This window comes from Anolis carolinensis, chromosome 3, assembly GCF_035594765.1.
Source record: "Anolis carolinensis isolate JA03-04 chromosome 3, rAnoCar3.1.pri, whole genome shotgun sequence".
NCBI lineage: Eukaryota > Metazoa > Chordata > Lepidosauria > Squamata > Dactyloidae > Anolis > Anolis carolinensis.
Genome location: NC_085843.1, coordinates 156,817,326 through 156,834,979, shown reverse-complemented (window position 1 = coordinate 156,834,979; position 17,654 = coordinate 156,817,326). Strand labels below are relative to the sequence as shown.

Below are 17,654 nucleotides of genomic sequence, written 5' to 3'. Positions count from 1 at the left end.
AATTTTAAGTGTTTTAATTCTATGCTTTTATGTTTAAATCTTTATATTTTACATTTAATGGTTTTACTGATTTTAATGCATAGCTTTGGGGTTTTTTTGTTTAGATGTTTGATTTGGTTTACATGTATGTAAAGAAGGCATTGAATTTCGCCATTATTATGTTGTAAACCACTCTCCTCCAGGGGTGAGAAAAGAGGCTTATAAATACAGTAAATCATAGGGTTGTTGTGTGTTTTCCGGGCTGTATGGCCATGTTCCAGAAGCATTCTCTCCTGATGTTTCGCCCACATCTATGGCAGCCATCCTCAGGTTGTGAGGTCTCTGTAAATCATAATAGCTTGGGGTCGAGCTCATGGTCCAGCCCACTGCAACATGGCTACCCAAATCTGTGGGTAGTCAAGTTCCATTATATCAGTGATTCTCAACTTGTGGGTCCCCAGATATTTTGGCCTTCAACTCCCAGAAATCCTAACAGCTGGTAAACTGGCTGGGAATTCTGGGAGTTGTAGGCCAAAAACCTGGGGGCCCCACAGATTGAGAACCACTGCATTATCTACAACAATGCAAGTGAAGTGGCATTCCATATATGAAGCGGGTTCAGGGGAATACAGTGCACCGGCCGCTTCCCACACAGACCCCCAGTCCCTCCTACCAGAAAATAAACCTATGTTCAGACACAATAAAGGCCCGAATGAATACGACTCCTTCCTATCGCTTTTACTGGGAGCAAACCGTTTCCCAGTCGGAATATGGAAACGCCTGAGACCGGTAGAGAGGGAGGGAGAGACCGGGAAGCTCCGCCTGCCTACAAAGAGCCCAGCCGCTCTACTCTTCGTAGCTCTAGGGGCGGGGCGGCGTGTAGGTCCCTGCGTGCTTGCGTCACAGTTTCGTGCGTCATGAGGAGCGCAGGGATTGGCGACGCTGGGGCGGCCGGGACGTGCCCTGCTGGCTATATGAGCTCAGTGGAGGCACCGCCTCGGCCTTTTCCGCCTCGCTCCTTGTCCGCGACGGGGGCCGCTGCCGAGCCGCTCCTCTGCCACACACCGCCTGCTGCCTCGACCCGACTTTGCCCGACGCCTCAGCCATGATTATCTACCGCGACTGCATCACCCGTAAGCGAAAGATGCCTATCCGCTGTGGGGGAAAATCAGTCGGGGGTGGCGGCAGTAGGCTCAGAACTCCCCCTCCCCCTTGCGCAGGCGGGAGATATTGCGCCTGCGCAGCCTTGCATTCCAAGCTCCTCTTCAGAACGAGCGCCTCTTCCTCACACTGCGCCTGCGCGGCTTTCGAGTGTGGGGAGGGGAAGAAGGGCAGCGAGCGGTGAGTGGGGGAGGTGTTCCGCGCCGGCATTCCATAGAACGCGCATGCGCCTTGCTGCTGCTCTTCCAGCTGGCAAGAGCGGGTTGCGGTGGTGATTGCGCTTGCGCAGCCAGGTTGGTGTGGATAGATGCGTGTGTGGCCGTGGTCCAGAAACAGAGGTATTGGCAGCCCTAGGGAGAACTTCCGGTTTAGAGCTGAGCCGGTTTCCTGCCTGGCGCGAACAGGAGATAGAATCGTAGAGTTTGAGAGAGGCCATCCAGTCGAACCCCTAGCTCTCCCTCACCAAACACACACACAAAGTGAGGCCATACTCTTGGGCTGAGGAGGAAAAGGCCTGATGCTGTTAGAAATAGTGGTAATTGAAGTTCGAAACACCTGGAGGGTCCAAGTTTGCCCATGCCTGTTCTAGAATCATACAATCATAGAATTGGAAGAGGCCTTGTGGGCCATCCAGTCCAACCCCCGCCAAGAAGCATGAAAATAGCATTCAAAGCACCCCTGACAGATTGTCATCCAGTCTCTGCTTAAAAGCCTCCAAAGAAGGAGCCTTCACCACACTCATGAACTGCTGAACAGCTCTCACAGTTAGGAAGTTCTTCCTACTGTTCAAGTGGAAATCTCAGTTCCTGTAGTTTGAAGACATTGTTCTAGTCTCCAAGGCAGCAGCAAACAAGCTTGCTCCCTCCTCTCTATGACTTCCCCTCGTATATTTATACTTACTTAGGCTCAGTGTGTGAACTTCCAGTGGCTCAGTGTGTTAAAGCGCTGAGCTGCTGAACTTGCAGACTGAAAGGTCCCAGGTTCAAACCCGGGGAGAGGAGTGAGCACCCGCTGTTAACTGCAGCTTCTGCCAACCTAGCAGTTAGAAAATATGCAAATGTGAGTAGATCCCGCTCCGGTGGGAAGGTAATGGCGTTCCATGCAGTCATGCCAGCCACATGACCTTGGAGGTGTCTATGGACAACGCCGGCGCTTCAGCTTACAAATGGAGATGAGCACCAACCCCCAGAGTCGGACACGTCTGGACTTAACGTCAGGGGAAAACTTTACCTTTATCTTACTTAGGCAATCCCTCGTAGCCAGAGGATGATGGCTCTCCAAGTGTAGTGTCTTGGTGGTGGATGCGTAGGTGGCTGTGGAGCCCTATTCTTGACCTGCATGTTCTTCTACAGTGAGGATATCAGTTTCCAGATGGAAGGCAGTCCCGTTCAGGGTTGACTTGACGTGCCTTCCTCTTGGCACATTTCTCCCTTAAGCCCTCCATTCGTGCCTCTTCAAATTCTGCAGCACTGCTGGTTGCAGCTGACCTCCAGTTAGAGCACTCAAGCCCTAGGCCTTCCCAGTTCTCAGTGTCTATGCCACAGAAAACAAGCTTGCTCCCTTCTCCCTATGACTTGCCCTCACATATTTATACATGGCCTTCATCATGGCCTTCTCTTCTGCAGGCTAAATATGTCCAGCTCTTTAAGCCGCTCCCCATGGGGCTTGTTTTCCAGACCCTTGATCATTTTAGTACCCTACTCAGGACACATTCCAGCTTGTCAACATCTCCCTTCAATTGCAGTGCCCAGAATTGGAAACAGTATTCCAGGTGAGGTCTGACCAAGGTGGAATGGAGGGGTAGCGTGACTTCCCTGGATCTAGGCACTATACTGCTCTATTTATGCAGGCCAAAATCCCATTGGCTTTTTTAGTCACCACATAAGAGGAGTGTGGCCTGTGCTGAGAGAGGTCTTTGCAAGCCAGGGTGTCTTTGGGCTCTACCTTCCCTCTTTGAGGACTCACTAGGCTGCATGGCTGCAGTTGCAGAGGCAAAGGGGGTGCTCTCTGGGCAGAGCTTGAAGAGTACACAGCAGACCCTTATCTTGTCCCTTTCTTTTCACAGAGGATGAGATGTTCTCAGACATCTACAAGATTAAAGAAGTGGCTGACGGACTCTGTCTGGAAGTGGAGGGAAAGGTAGGCTTCTGGGGGTCTGAGAAGGCCTTGGTTCACTAGGCGATGCTGGAGGGAGGAGTGGATAAGCAGCAGGAACAGCCTAGCTAGAAGCAAAAGGTGCCTTGACTCAGCTCCAGGGCTTGCTGGTTTATTCCTCCCAAAGCCCTGGAGTGGAGGGCTGATTTGCTTTTGGAAAGAGGCATGCCTTTGAGCTGTTGTGGAAACATGCTGGCTGCCCTGGTGAAAAGTGGCTATAAATGAGAGTAAAGTTGAAATGCGATGTTCAAACGATCCAATTGTAGAAACCCAAAAGAGATGGCTGAATAATACATAAGTAAGTGAGCCCCCGGTGGTGCAGTGGATTGAACCGCAGAGTTGCTGAATTTGCTGACCAAAAGATCAGTGGCTTGAATCCGGGGAGCGGGGTGAGCTTCCGCTGTTAGCTCCAGCTTCTGCTAGCCTAGCAGTTTGCAAAAATGAGTAGCTTTAATAGGTGTATCGCTCCGGCAGGAAGGTAACAGCACTCCATGTAGTCATGCCGGCCATATGACATTGGAGGTGTCTACAGACAATGCCAGTTCTTTGGCTTAGAAATGGAGATGAGCACCAACCCCCAGAGTCGGACACGACTACACTTAATGTCAGGAGAATACTTTAAATTGACACTTGCTCTGCTTTAAGAGCTGGAATCATGACATGAATGAGGGCTTGGGGTTATAGAAAGGCTCTAAAGCAGTCATTTCCAAACTATGGTCCTCAAGGTGTTTTGGACTTCAGTTCCCACAGTTCCTAACAGCTAGAAAGGTGGCTGGTATTTCTGGTAGTAGAATCCAAAACACCTGGAAGATCAAAGGTTGGGAACCACTGTAAAGGCTGCCTCCTGCTAATTCTTAGTCTCCCCAATGGGAAAGGGACTGTATCATCATGCAAAAATGTGTCATCAGGAAACGAGCACTTACAGTAGAATCTCACTTATCCAACATAAATGGGCCGGCAGAACATTGGATAAGCAAAAATGTTGGATCATAAGGAGGGATTAAGGAAAAGCGTATTAAACATCAAATTACATTGATTTTACAAATTAAGCACCAAAACATCATGTTATACAACAAATGGACAGAAAAAACAGTTCAATACACAGTAATTACTATGTAGTAATTACTGTATTTACAAATTTAGCACCAAAACTTCACAATGTATTGAAAAATTGACTGCAAAAACATTGACTACTAAATGGCAAGCTGTGTTGGATAATACAGAATGTTGTATAAGCGAATATTGGATAAGTGAGACTCTACTGTACTTGTTCAGGCTGAGACAAAGTCTGAAACTCTGGCATGCTCTGTAGATACTCATTGTTAATGTGGCAGAGGAAAATAAAGCATGGGTTCCCCTTTAGCATTATTTAGACTTGTTTAACAGATACTAAAATGATATCCTCATCTACCTCAGGTTTTTGGCAGCAGCTTCCCAGTTCCTTGGCGATAAGCTTTCAGTATTCTTACTTCTCACCCGACTTTCGAATTTGAGACTTTAAAATGCTGCCATGTTGAAACCAAGAAATTTCAGATTGTAATTTCAAATTGCAACAGCCACAAACTCCCACAAAAGTGGGCAAAAGAAAGCTCTTAATGCGCGTTAGTGCTTTGTGGTTTGTGCCATCGAAACTGGAACCGGGATTTCCTATGTAATTTGCACAGCAAGACCGCTTCCTTCAATACCAGCTTGAAACTGCATTAAATGGTCAGCGTAGATATATGTCCAACATTTATGTATAGGCAGCCATTGATTTTATTTTGTAACCACAAAATTGTATCTTACTAGAATCTTTTGTTTCAATCAATCAGATGGTGAGCAGGAAAGAAGGCGAAATAGATGATGCTTTAATTGGTGGAAATGCGTCTGCTGAAGGTCTAGAAGGTGAAGGGGCAGAAGCCACAGTTGTCACTGGTGTTGACATTGTAATGAACCATCACCTTCAGGAGACAACTTTCACTAAAGAGTCTTACAAGAAGTACATCAAGGACTACATGAAAGCGTAAGAGATCCTGGCCTTCTTCACTTCAACACTAGTCTACGGCAGCATTGACTGTATGGGAATGACATACCAAAATATTCAGATATTTGGAGAACAGTGGCAGGCAGCTGTGAGCATGATATCCCTGTTGGAAACCATTAGTGCCCTGTTTGCTAGTAGAGTTACAATATACAGCCTTACATAGATTTTGCTCATCCATTCAGATACAGCATTTACTCTTATATCTCATAATAATACTGGAAAAATCACAGTGGATGCCCTTTTAATGATATTTAAGCTAGTGGAGACACTGATTTTCTAGGAGAGAAAACAGCCATTTAAAATCAAGATTCAACTGTAGTACTAGGCAAGTGTAATATCACTGTGGATGTAGTGTAATGGTTTAAATGGGAATCACTTCATAAGTCCAGGATTGACTAGTTTAACAATAAGGAAAAGTAGCAAGAATAGCCTCTTCCTGTTGTGAATTTTGATAGCTTACTCCATTCAGTCACGCCAGCCACATGACCTAGGAGGCGTCAACGGACAACACCTTGTCTGGCTCTTTGGTTTAGAAATGGAGATGAACACCAACCCCCAGAGTTGGACATGACTAGACTCAATGTCAGGGGAAGGCCTTTATAAAGTTGTGTTACTGGGCATGTTCTTTGTACTGAATCTGTGATGGCAGTACCACTTAATTTTCCCTATTGGTTTCTTTCCATGGGAGACAATTTCACAATACTTTGGGGAATTTTCCATGTTTTAGCCACTGAGCAGAAGTCACTTTCAAATTTCAAAAAAAAAAAAAATCCAGCTCAAAGCACTTTGAGGGAAGGGCATTGCTCCTAGAACAGTGTGGTCCAACATTTAGTTACCCAAGGCCAATCAAACTTTAGTATAGGAATGTGAGGCTTCAATATGGCGATTATATGGCAATTTCTTAAAAACTTAAAGCAAACAATTTTGTTCCAAATGTTAAATTAAAATGTTTTTCCAGTAAGAAGATCAAGAGCCAACAAAAAATGAATTGGTGGGCCGCTTGCAGGCCGTGGGTTGGACCACACTGTCCTAGAAGATGGGGGTGCTTGAAAAATCTTTTAATGGAAGTGAATAGAGCCCAGCCCTAGGCAGGGAAGAAAAAGCAAAGAGAAAGCAACCCTGCCATAATGACTACATGGAGGTCAAACTATCTTTGCATGACCTGACAGAGCCACCAGATAGATTATCCCGAGTTATACTCTTGCTAATCTTGCTTTAATGAGGCCTGTGGTAAACCTTACCCATGTCAGGTTATTTCTACATAAATTCTGTTAAGTAAGACAAACTTTCCTGGAGACAATATAAAACTGACAAATGAAGGAAAACATGTGATTGTTCATATTGGGACAGGAACATGAATTGAACCTAAGACTGCTGTTTAGAACTTGTTGGTCATGTTTAAGAACTCCTTTTTTTCCATAGAATCAAAGCCAGACTTGAGGAAACAAAGCCAGAGAGAGTAAAGCCGTTCATGACAGGAGCAGCTGAACAAGTCAAACATATCCTTGCAAACTTCAAAAATTACCAGGCAAGTTGCACAGTTCTGTATTCCTTCATAAAGTATAAAATCTGTGTGGCAAGTGATGGTGATTGAATAGCAAGGCAACCTGATGTCGAAGGCTTTCATGGCCAGACTCACAGGGTTTTTGGGTATTTTTCGGGCTGTATTACAATGTTCCAGAAGTATTCGCTCCTGACGTTTCACCCACATCTATGGCAGGCATCCTCAGAGGTTGTAGGTATATACCTCACACAACAACCCTGCCAGGCAACCCTTTTTACAGTTGCTATAAAGCAGACATGGGCTGGGCCAGGAGGGAGGGTGGCCGGACACGTGCTGGGAGGGCCTGAGAAATGGAGGGCTAGGAGGGGGCAGGGCAAGGGCCAGGTCATCCTCAGGTTGTCCTGGCATAAGGACGAGGCTACTTGCCCCATCCTTATATCAGGAGGAAGATGAGACATGCAGCGACTGTCCTGATCCTCTTCCCCCGATCTTTGGGCGCATTATGTTGGGAGGAGGGCAAGACAAACAATCACCAAGAGTTCTCAGGAGGGCTCTCAGCCAATATGTGCCTTCCTCGGATTGTCCTTATTCTGGGAAGAGAGCAAGACATGCAGTGGCTGAAAGTGTTCCACAGGACTCCCAGCTGCTGTGTGTCTTCCTCCCCCATCCTTTCTGCATCCTTATGCCAAAAGGACAGGGAAAATGAGGAGGGCTTTAGGTAAGCATCCAGAGGGCCGCATCCGGGCCCCAGGCCTTAGTTTACCCATGCCTGCTATAAAGCCTACTAATTTGTAGGAAATGTCTAGAACTTGGGTAAAAAAATCTATATAAGATTTCTGGTACAGTAGAGTCTCATTTATCCAACGTTCTGGATTATCCAACACATTTTTGTAGTCAATGTTTTCAATATATCGTGATATTTTGGTGCTAGATTCATAAATACAGTCATTACTACATAGCATTACTGCGTATTGAACTACGTTTTCTGCCAAATTTGTTGTCTAACATGATGTTTTGGTGCTTCATTTGTAAAATCATAACCTAATTTGATGTTTGATAGGCTTTTCCTTAATCCCTCCTTATTACCCAACATATTCGCTTATCCAACATTCTGCCGGCCCGTTTATGTTGGATAAGCTAGACTACTGTATTTTCAAACTGCTATGTAGTACTGTACTGGAATTGCTCTGGTAAGGTTAATTTCATGTTATAGTAGAAGATTACTATCATTAATTATATACTAACATCCAGTTATAGGGTACTTTATAAGTAAAACTACAGCAAAGCAGTTCCCTGGTCTCTGTCTTACAATCTATTTAAAACACAATGCAAGATAAAAAAAAGGAATGGTAGAGTGGGAGAGGGGGTTCAGTTCAGCACATATTGCCCCTTCTTCCCCTCTCCTGAGGCCACAGTAGTTTCATTTTCTCCTGGCCCTAGCCATGATAGAGCTTTGTCTACCTCATCTCCTTTCCCTTTGAGGCCAGGACAGTGGTAGTTGGGTTGGATGGAAGGGCCTTTCATTTGTTTTTGGGGAGCTGTGCCTGCTTTTCCCTCCCAAGATCAAGGCAGTGGCAATTGGGATGGAGGAGAAGGGTTTTACATCAGCTTCAAGGCCTAGGCAACAGGTGGGCCTCTCAAAAGGGAATTTACAGAGGCTGGGTTGCCAACAGGAAAACACTATCGCACCGGCGCAGCAGCTTCGCTGTTTTGACCATTGAGCCCTTGAGGCCTTAAAAAGTTCAGATCGTCATTTGGAATACTGGTAACAAGTATATCTAGCTCAAAATTAGTTATGTTTGAAACTAGTGTCTTGTAAATAAACCTCCAGTTTTTTTTTCATTCCAGTTTTTTATAGGTGACAGCATGAATCCAGATGGCATGGTGGGCTTGCTGGATTTCCGTGAGGATGGCGTGACCCCATTTATGATTTTCTTTAAGGATGGATTAGAGATGGAAAAATTTGTAAGTAGAAATTGCTGAAATGCAAAGGTTATGTGATTTAAAATATTGACAGAAATGAAAAAAAATGTGTGAGGTTTTATCTTCCTTGTATTGGGATGAATTTTTAACAGCAGATGTTAATAGCACTGGACAGTTAATCTTTGCAACCTTTTCAGGATAGTAAGTGCTGTAATAACCTTTTTCAGCGGTTGCAACCAATGTCCTTGTGTAGGGCTGTGCCATATGCTTCTGTAAGGGCATGACAATAGTAGAAGCAGTGTTAATCTTTGTCCCTAACATTGAATATGCTTTAAACCCACCATACAGAGTTGACACTGTCATTGAGCTATTAACTTCAACTGAATGAACAGGGTTTTTCTTGCCCAGTGACAATTTTATCTAGTTTGAAAAAATTGTTTTAGAATTATTAGCAGACTGTTTGGGTTTGTGGTGTCCCTAATAATTTAGTGCCACTTATCACCTTGGCTATCTCAACATTTGCTGCTGCTGCTTCTTCTATTGTTATTGTTATTATTACTATTATTATATTTACACCCCATTTTGTCTCCCAAAGGAGATTTAAAAGTGTATATAAACCATAAAATAATTAAGCATAGAAATATTAAAAATATATATCATGGTTAAAACCAATAAAACTATTAAAGAAATCTGTTAAGCCACATAAAACACAGGACTCCTGGCTCGGTCTTAAAAGCTTCCTTTTTTAAAAGCTTACCTTAAAAGAAAGGTTCTAGCCTGCTTATCAGAAGGATAGCAGAGAGGGGGCCATTCTGGCAGAAAGTTCCAGACTCGAGGGGCAGCCACTGAGAGACAAGGCCCACTCCCTCATTCCTGTCAACTGAGCTTGCGATGGAGGTGGGACCAAGAGAAAGGCCTCTCCTGAGGATCTCAGGGCCCAGGTAGGCTCATAGAAAAAATATGGAAAAACATGACATGTTTAGGGCAAAATAAGGTTCCATTTGGACATGGGCTGAGGCCACAAAAGTCAGACTTTGGGTTCTTGCTGCCAGGTTTTCACTGGCCTCTAGAGTTATAAACAGGATTTACTATTCTATATGAAATCCCTGGTGCTCCAAGTGCTAACCTTGCTTCGCTTCTGAAATCAGATGGGATTGGGAGCATTTAGGGTGGTATGGTGATACTTCCTTGAATGTTGAGCATCTGCTGATAGGCCAGGAGCATTTATTTTGTGTTCTCTGGTTTGCAATAAGATGCAACAGGAACTTCCTTGCGCTTTCTGTTTGCCTGATATCATGGCAACTCAGATTGAAAATGGGAGAACAATGTAAAAAAAGGTACTGAACTTTGGCATTAAAAAAAACTGCTTTTGAGCACAGACTAACTAACTCTCACTACTTTCTTAACAGTAACAAGAGATCAGCTCTTCTGGATCACCCATCATCATCATAATTGGCTGCTGCTCTATATTCATCAACAAAACATCATGACTCAGCAATGTCTGAAAACTGGACTGATGCCGTCTTGAGCTTAATTTGATTTATTTTGACCCTGAAATATTTGGAGTGGAGGCATTGGTTTTTAAAAAACTTGTCATGTAGGCTGTCTAAAATAAAAAACAAACTCATTTAAACCCAGCATAGGTCATGCCTCTTGGTTTAATGTGTTGAACAGGGTTCTCCAGCCAGCAGGCTTCGTGTAGTTCTTGTGCATTTGGATTAGCATAGCCTGGCCTTGTACATGCGGGGAACAGTCTCCAGATGTCGGGGGTCCTGGAACATGGAAGATCAACCAGCCACAACTGAACTGCTTTTTAGGCACCTGAAAAACAACAGATACAAAAGAAGGCTTTCCTTCTAAACTGGCTGTGGCTCCTTGCCATTCAACAGACAACAATAACTAGCTGAAGGACACATTTGGAAGCCTGAATGTGGTGCTGATTTGAGTTCTTAACAAGTTAAAGAGAGATGGATCCCTTCAGAATATCACGACAAAAGCAGAGCTTTGGAAAGATCATCCTTGATGGCAGAGAGGAGCATATTAGGCAAGGAATCTTCACAGGAGGCATTGCTTATGTGCTGTAGTTTGAAGTAACTGTAAAGTAAAATACCTAAGTAATACATGCATCACAATAATCACAGGATACTAATTTGCTGTGTGGTGTGTCAATCTAAGCTCAGATCTTTCATATGTTAACTGAAAACCTTTAAGCACTGGACAGTAGAATGACCTGTAGTAGGCAATGTGTGTACCTTTTATCTAATGAACATTTTGCAAAATCCTGAGGACACCTTTCTACTTCTGTCCCTTGTATGCATCTGTATGCCAGGCTGAGAGTATATAAACTTTTAAGTTGAATGCCTTGCTTTTTGTAAGTCATTCTGTGTTATTTATCCTTGGGCGGGGCTTCTCCCAAGGATAAGTTAAAAGCAGTTTTGCCTTCAAAAGTTAAAACAGTAACAAGGATGGAAAAGGTGGCATTTTATAATTAAGGCCAAATTACATGCTTAGATTATATGATACGTATCTCTGCAAATTTGTGGTACTGGAATAAAGCATTAATCTGACACAGTGCTTTGTACCACAATAAGGAGGAGCTGTGATGGAATCCGAAGGTGTCCTGCTGATTCCTTCCATGTCATGAATATGAATGAGTTGGGAAACATACCTGGGTTATGATTATGAGCCTAGACTTGTCAGCCATTGTAGACCTGCATCTTTATTCAGAGTATCTGAATTCTGCCATGTGGAGTAACTAAATAGGCAATTGACTGATTGCTGGGTGTATATCAAAATTGTATTACAAAAATTACTTATTCTGCATATTCCTGTCAGTTATCCATAGTCTCACTTATGTTTTGATTAATCAGTTCAGTTTAGCCATCATTGAAGTTGCCAGTTCTGACCAAATCCTTCCAGATATTTGAAAAAATCACATTGAGGAGGGGCAGGCTTGTTCTCTGCTGCTCTAGAGACTAGGACTTGGAGCAATTGATTCAAATTGCAGAAAAAGAGGTTTCTGGTATTAAGAGCTGTTCAGTGTGGAATATGCTGCCTGGGAGTGTTGTGTCTCCTTTGGAGGGTTCTAAACAGGCTGGATGGCCATCTGTTGGGAGTGGTTTTATTAGTTGTCTCATGTGGCAGGGGCTAGAATTGAGGACTGTGATCTAAATTGTTTGATAGCAATTTTTCATTTCCTAGGTCTCACTTTGGTTCCTTTTTTGAGACCCCTTCAACTTTCACTAGCTTTCATTACTTTCCCTTCGTCTTTGCACCTTGATTCTGCAACCACTTAAAATGGGTTTAAGCTATCATAGAGTGCCTATTACTGATAGGTGCATGGTAGTGCTTGCTCAGAGCATCTGTTTCTCAGCTTTTGCAATGAGGGAAATGTCATCTTTTGGCACATACAGTGTAATCATGCTGGTCTCTCATTTGAAAATACCCAGGCACTCCTTAACTCTCAAGGTTGGACTAGTAACAGGCAGATACATTAAAGGAAAGTATTGAGGGAATTGTCTTTGAAAACATGCATAGCTAGGAATTGGCCTGTACCAGAACCCAGTTGTTGCGCCTTTTCGTTACTCTTCTGATTCTGAATTCTGTTTAGTCACCTAATTAAGCAATAAAATAAATACAAATCCTCATTTAGTTGGCTCCTCTCCCTCACTGAGATAAGTGTGTTTACTTAATTCAGGAGCTAACAGATATCCTATGCATCTTTAAAATGTTTATTTTCCATAGCCAATAAACTTTGACCCTGCCAAATTCATCATGAAAACAAAAACTCCAAATGCCCTGGCATTCTCTACACAATTTTGCTTACAACTTTCTTCTTAAATGCTTAAACTAATATAGTGAAGGAAAGAGGTCCTTACATGGGCGCCAAAGCCCTGTTCCCTGATACTCATTTTTATTTGCATGTATTCTATGATTGCACTATGCTGACCATATTTAAAGTGAGACTTTTAAAAAGTGGGATTAAGAAATTGCAATGGTTCACATGTTCTTGGAGTTGCACTTCCAGGCGGCATAACCAATACGTAAAAGTACTGGGCCATCATCTGGAGGGGTCTGCTTTTTCCACCCTGGCTTCAACTGAAAGCAGTGGTTATTTAAATACTATTTCTAGTGTAAGTACCACATTGTATACTTTCATATCTGCCATGGAACATGCCTTGCCTTGTTTACAGAAAACCAAAGGTATTAACTTGTATGCCTGTAGTTACAAGTGCTGTGAACTTTAGTATGTGTGAGGTAAACATCTGGCATAAGAGAGGGCACCTTATGATGATTAAATCTGTTGGATGCTACCTTGGTCTTAGACAAGTTCAATGATTGCCACATTAGTCTCCTTAAATTTTAGCCTGGTTTTTCTGTGTGAAAGGAATCCATCTGTTACTGGAAGAGGATGTTAGCTGCGGCGCCCTCCAAAAGGCACATCACTTTTTTAAAAAGACATCTTAGTTGTATTTTCCAACTGTTCCAGCACAATTTCTTATTTTAAGGAAGGGAGGGGGGATATTTGGTATGCCAAGCATTTCATGAATGTATATTATGTCACTAGTGCATTTCCTTATGTAGAGGTCACTAAGAAAATTGGGACAACAGCAGCTATTTGACTTTTTAAATAGGGAATGTCCACAAATTTTGATGTTTCAGCAAAATAAAAAGTGTTGGCAAATTACTCTAGATGTTCAGTGAATTAGAATGCAAAGTAAAAAAATTGTTAGCAAGCATGACATTAAAGCTATCATGTACAAAGTAAGTTTTCAGTCTTCACCTAAGAGGGGGAAGGACTGAGGACTTTTACTTGCATAAAATGCCTGACTGATGGATGCTAATAAAGACATGTGATTATTTAGCTACGGGTCTGTGTTCAGGGGAGAATACTTCTGGAACATTCCACCAGACTTAGAACCAACGCAAAATAAAAGCTTTTTAAAAAATCAACAATGAATGACCGTGCCTGAAAAAGCAAGCTTACTGTCTATATAACTGCTGTCAGATATTTTGTCCCCTATAGCTTCATTATTCCAGGCATCTCAGTACAAAAATGCTCATGTGTTTCTCTTGACCTGCACTGCACTAGGAAGTTAGGCTCTGCATTGGTTTGGCCATTGCTAATATACAAACTGAAAATGTTCTGTAATAGTAAAAGGTAAAGGTTTCCCCTGACGTTAAGTCCAGTCATGTCTGACTCTGGGGGTTGGTGCTCATCTCCATTTCTAAGCCGAAGAGCCGGCGTTGTCCGTAGACACCTCCAAGGTCATGTGGCCAGCATGACTTCATGGAGCGCCATTACCTTCCCGCCAGAGCGGTACCTATTGATCTACTCACATTGGCATGTTTTCGAACTGCTAGTTCTGTAATAGATCTACTGTTAATTCTATTTAGATTGACTGGAGGTTGCTTTAATACAAATGGGAACTGGCATTTGCATAAAAGTGTCTGACAGCAGATATTCGCATACTGTGTCTTCATCAACCAGATCCTTCCCATTTAAGTGCATAAGCCAATTTGATATTTGATATATGTGCTCCTGGTGGCACAGTGTGTTAAAGCACTGAGCTGCTGAACTTGCGGACCAAAAGGTCCCAGGTTCAAATCCTAGGAGTGGAATGAGCACCCGCTGTTAGCCCCAGCTCCTGCCAACCTAGCAGTTCGAAAACATGCAAATGTGAGTAGATCAATAGGTACCACTCCGGCGGGAAGGTAAATCATGCTGGCCACATGACCTTGGAGATGTCTACGGACGCTGGCTCTTCGGCTTAGAAATGGTGTTGAGCACCAACCCCCAGAGTCGGTCACGACTGGACTTAACGTCAGGGGAAACCTTTACCTTTACCTATATATTTAGCAGAACCAGTTATATTGAATCAGTATCAATTTTACTGTTAAGTCACCTTAAGTATTATTTTTCGGCAGAACGTTGAAACATATTTAAATGAATAATATACAGTAGAAATCTCACAGGAAAGAAGATAGTTTTATTTAAATTTTAATTTAAAAGGTCTTCAAGGAGAGCTAAAATTTAAAGAAATACATGAAAGCAAGCAGTGCGCTGATACTGCAGCAGAGCATTACACTTTGATTATCCCCTAAATAGTTTCCATGCAGCCACTGTAGGCATGCGTGATCTACAGGCATTAGCAAATAATTACTGAAAGCAAACATTAGGATGGTTACAATGGAAGGGGCAGTGAGTAAGGCTGGGGTTGCCATGTGGAAGCTGGCTGTTCTCTTTGGGATTGGTTGGCTATTGAGTCAGGAGAGCAGAGGCGTTTAAACACTCAGCAGCTAAATAGATGCTGGGCAGAGCTGTGAAGGAAAGCAGTCCTGGCCATGTTCCCATAATACTTTCATAGCCCATGAAAAGAGGTTAAAAAAGAAGGGAAATGTTTGCACAAGAGTAAGCTTCACTTCCTGTTAGTTGCATAAAGGGGAGTGGCTGTTCAGAGTCAAGAGTTTCCCTACAGAAGCAACCTAAGCTGAAATGAACACCTGGAAAGCTGATCATTCAAATGGCAGCAGCCCTTAACATGTCAATAAATAGGATTCACAGAAACAAATATTTCATTATTGTGAAATCCATCAAGAGAATGCACTAGTTTTCACTTGATTCCACTGTGTAATAAGTGCCATCTTCCATATATAAATGGCAATTGCCAGGTGATCTTTATGCCAGTAAATTCCATGTTTATATGGGTGACAATAATGTCAGTGTGGTTGGTTTGTCAAACCAAACTAAAACTCCTATCTTCTGGTTATGGTCCATCAGTATGTCCAGCAGTGTTATACTGTGACAAGGTGCCACACCATAAACCTCAGAATGTACTATCAATCTGCTTGTCTCCAATTTGCCATGGAGTAACATCTTGCGAAGTTCCCATCCTCAAAAGACCATGCTAGCTCTTGGTTGCAGAAAATACACAAATCTAGATGGTAAGTGTGTTTGTACTCTGGTACAACCTCAGGTTTTTGACAGAAGCTAGCCCCCTATTGATTGATCAAGTGCTTTTGTAGAATTTCACTTCCTATAGCACTATGTATTTTTTCCTGGGATATAAATGTTATTTCCTAATTGGTTCTATAATAAAAACGTGGCAAAAGCAGTGCATTTTGCTATAGTTTTTCAATGAATATCTCAAGAGTTTCAACCAATTCGACATAGATTGTGGTAGCCACAACAACAAAGTTTCTGGAGCATAACAACTACTTTCAAAGTAAGTACTGCACAATTAAACAGGAAATAACACTTTCACACCAGGAACAGATTTTTTTTCCTAATTTTGTTACGTTGTGTAGTTAATGAATTGAAAGTGAACACTCATCTCTCTTTCCAACATATACCGGTAATTAATGCCATATTGTTTTTAGAGCTATTTTGTAACATTTACATAACTGTTATCTGTTACTCAACTAATACAGAAACAATATTTTTTACAATTTTCAAAGATACTTTTTATTAATGCAGAAACAAAATTAATACAAAAATTGTACTTAAGTTGTTACTTCAAAGTTTACTTCGAATTCTGGTAACTTCTTTTTATCAAATGAAATCTCCCAATTCCTTTCATTGCTCTATGGAACGTTTTAGAATATATTAAAAATGTGGCCTGGTTTTGGCCATGGTCCTAAAGGTTGTACAGCATCCCATGATCTGGCCTTCGAGTTCCACTTCACTGCAAGATTCAAGACCACTTAAAATGTTAACAGAACATATGCAAAAAATAAATAATACTTCTAGTCTCCTTGCTAACATTATTTTTACAAAATGCAAAAACAGTCTAAGCACCAAAGAAACATAAATCAAATTTATTCTATATAATAAAAGAAAGATACAGAATGTTCTCTATGAAATCTTTTTTTAAAGGTCATAGAGGGACATACCACAACTGTTTAACTCCCATTGTCTTAAGGGATAAAATGTGCACCTGCTCTTCTTGTCCCCGTAATAGACAGCTTCTCTGATGGTGTAATTAGTAGTTGTATTAATCACTCTTATCTTCACCTTGATAATGTCGGTATTCTGGTTTAAGTTCCCAGGTGTTTTTGTGCGTCCCTTTAACATTGTAGATACCAATTTCTCTTAAAATTTCTTTCAAGTAGCTCTAAAACAGAAAAGAAAATATCTGAAATTAATCCAGAATCATAGAATCATAAGAGTTGGAAGAGACCACATGAGCTATTTAGTGCAACTCTGTTGTGCAGGAAAATCACAAACAAAACATCCCTAATTGTTGGTCCATCCAGCCTCTGTTTAAAAGCCTCCAAAGAAGGAGCTTCCACCACACTCCTAGGCAGAGAGTCCCACTGTTGAACAGCTCTTATGGTCAGGAAGTTCTTCCTAATGGTCAGGTAAAATATCTGGTAGGTAAAGGTACAGGTTTTCTCCTGACATTAAGTCTAGTCATGTCCAACTCTGGGGGTTGGTGCTCATCTCCATTTCTAAGCATGGAGCGCCGTTACCTTCCCGCCGAGGTGATACCGATTGATCTACTTCAGAATTGCATGTTTTTAAACTGCTAGGTTGGCAGAAGCTGGGACTAACAGCAGGAGCTCACCCCGCTCCCCGGATTCAAACTGCTGACCTTTTGGTCAGTAAGTTCAGCAGCTCAGCGGTTTAATCCGCTGTGCCACCAGGGGCTCCATCATATATATTAAATCAGTAATAAAAATGGCACTAAAATAATGTAAGAAGCAAGGAATATTCAGAAGTGGGTTTGCCATTTCCTTCCTCTGAAATATAGCCTACAGCACCTGGTATTCATGGGCTCACCTAGCCTAGATATTTTGCAAATCAGAAGAACTCAAATGCATGTCTGTTACCCTGAACCAAGAAGGAACACCAAAATGTGTAGACTGCAGAGTCAAAACTGATCAGTCTTGATACCAGCCATTGCTGGT

General features: G+C 42.3%; 2 protein-coding genes and 1 non-coding gene across 4 annotated transcripts in view; 2 read left to right on the top strand and 1 right to left on the bottom strand.

Moving 5' to 3' along the window:
* The first annotated feature begins 943 nt into the window (after window positions 1-943).
* Window positions 944-11,102, top strand: tpt1 (tumor protein, translationally-controlled 1). Its single transcript, XM_003226619.4, has 6 exons — window positions 944-1,112; window positions 3,206-3,279; window positions 5,106-5,296; window positions 6,740-6,845; window positions 8,670-8,786; window positions 10,154-11,102. Exons 1-6 carry the CDS (start codon window positions 1,085-1,087, stop codon window positions 10,154-10,156), a joined length of 519 nt encoding a protein of 172 aa, XP_003226667.2. The 5' UTR covers window positions 944-1,084; the 3' UTR covers window positions 10,157-11,102.
* On the top strand, window positions 9,942-10,072 carry LOC134298156 (small nucleolar RNA SNORA31). Its single transcript, XR_010005105.1, has one exon. It is a non-coding gene; the product is annotated as a small nucleolar RNA SNORA31 (small nucleolar RNA).
* A 5,444-nt stretch (window positions 11,103-16,546) lies between the features above and the next one.
* gtf2f2 (general transcription factor IIF subunit 2) overlaps window positions 16,547-17,654 on the bottom strand; it is an 88,903-nt gene continuing 87,795 nt past the window's right edge. For both annotated transcript variants that reach the window (XM_062975640.1, XM_062975639.1), the window contains one exon: window positions 16,547-16,858. In XM_062975640.1, coding sequence (XP_062831710.1) covers window positions 16,739-16,858 — 120 coding nt within the window. In that variant the 3' untranslated portion in view covers window positions 16,547-16,738. The remainder of the gene's footprint in view (window positions 16,859-17,654) is intronic.

Excerpts from the sequence above, each read along its gene's own strand:
- tpt1 (XM_003226619.4), top strand. The coding sequence starts at position 1,085 with ATGATTATCTACCGCGACTGCATCACCC. Across the intron at positions 3,280-5,105 it reads GTCTGGAAGTGGAGGGAAAG|ATGGTGAGCAGGAAAGAAGG; the intron begins GTAGGCTTCTGG and ends TCAATCAATCAG. Across the intron at positions 6,846-8,669 it reads CAAACTTCAAAAATTACCAG|TTTTTTATAGGTGACAGCAT; the intron begins GCAAGTTGCACA and ends TTTTCATTCCAG.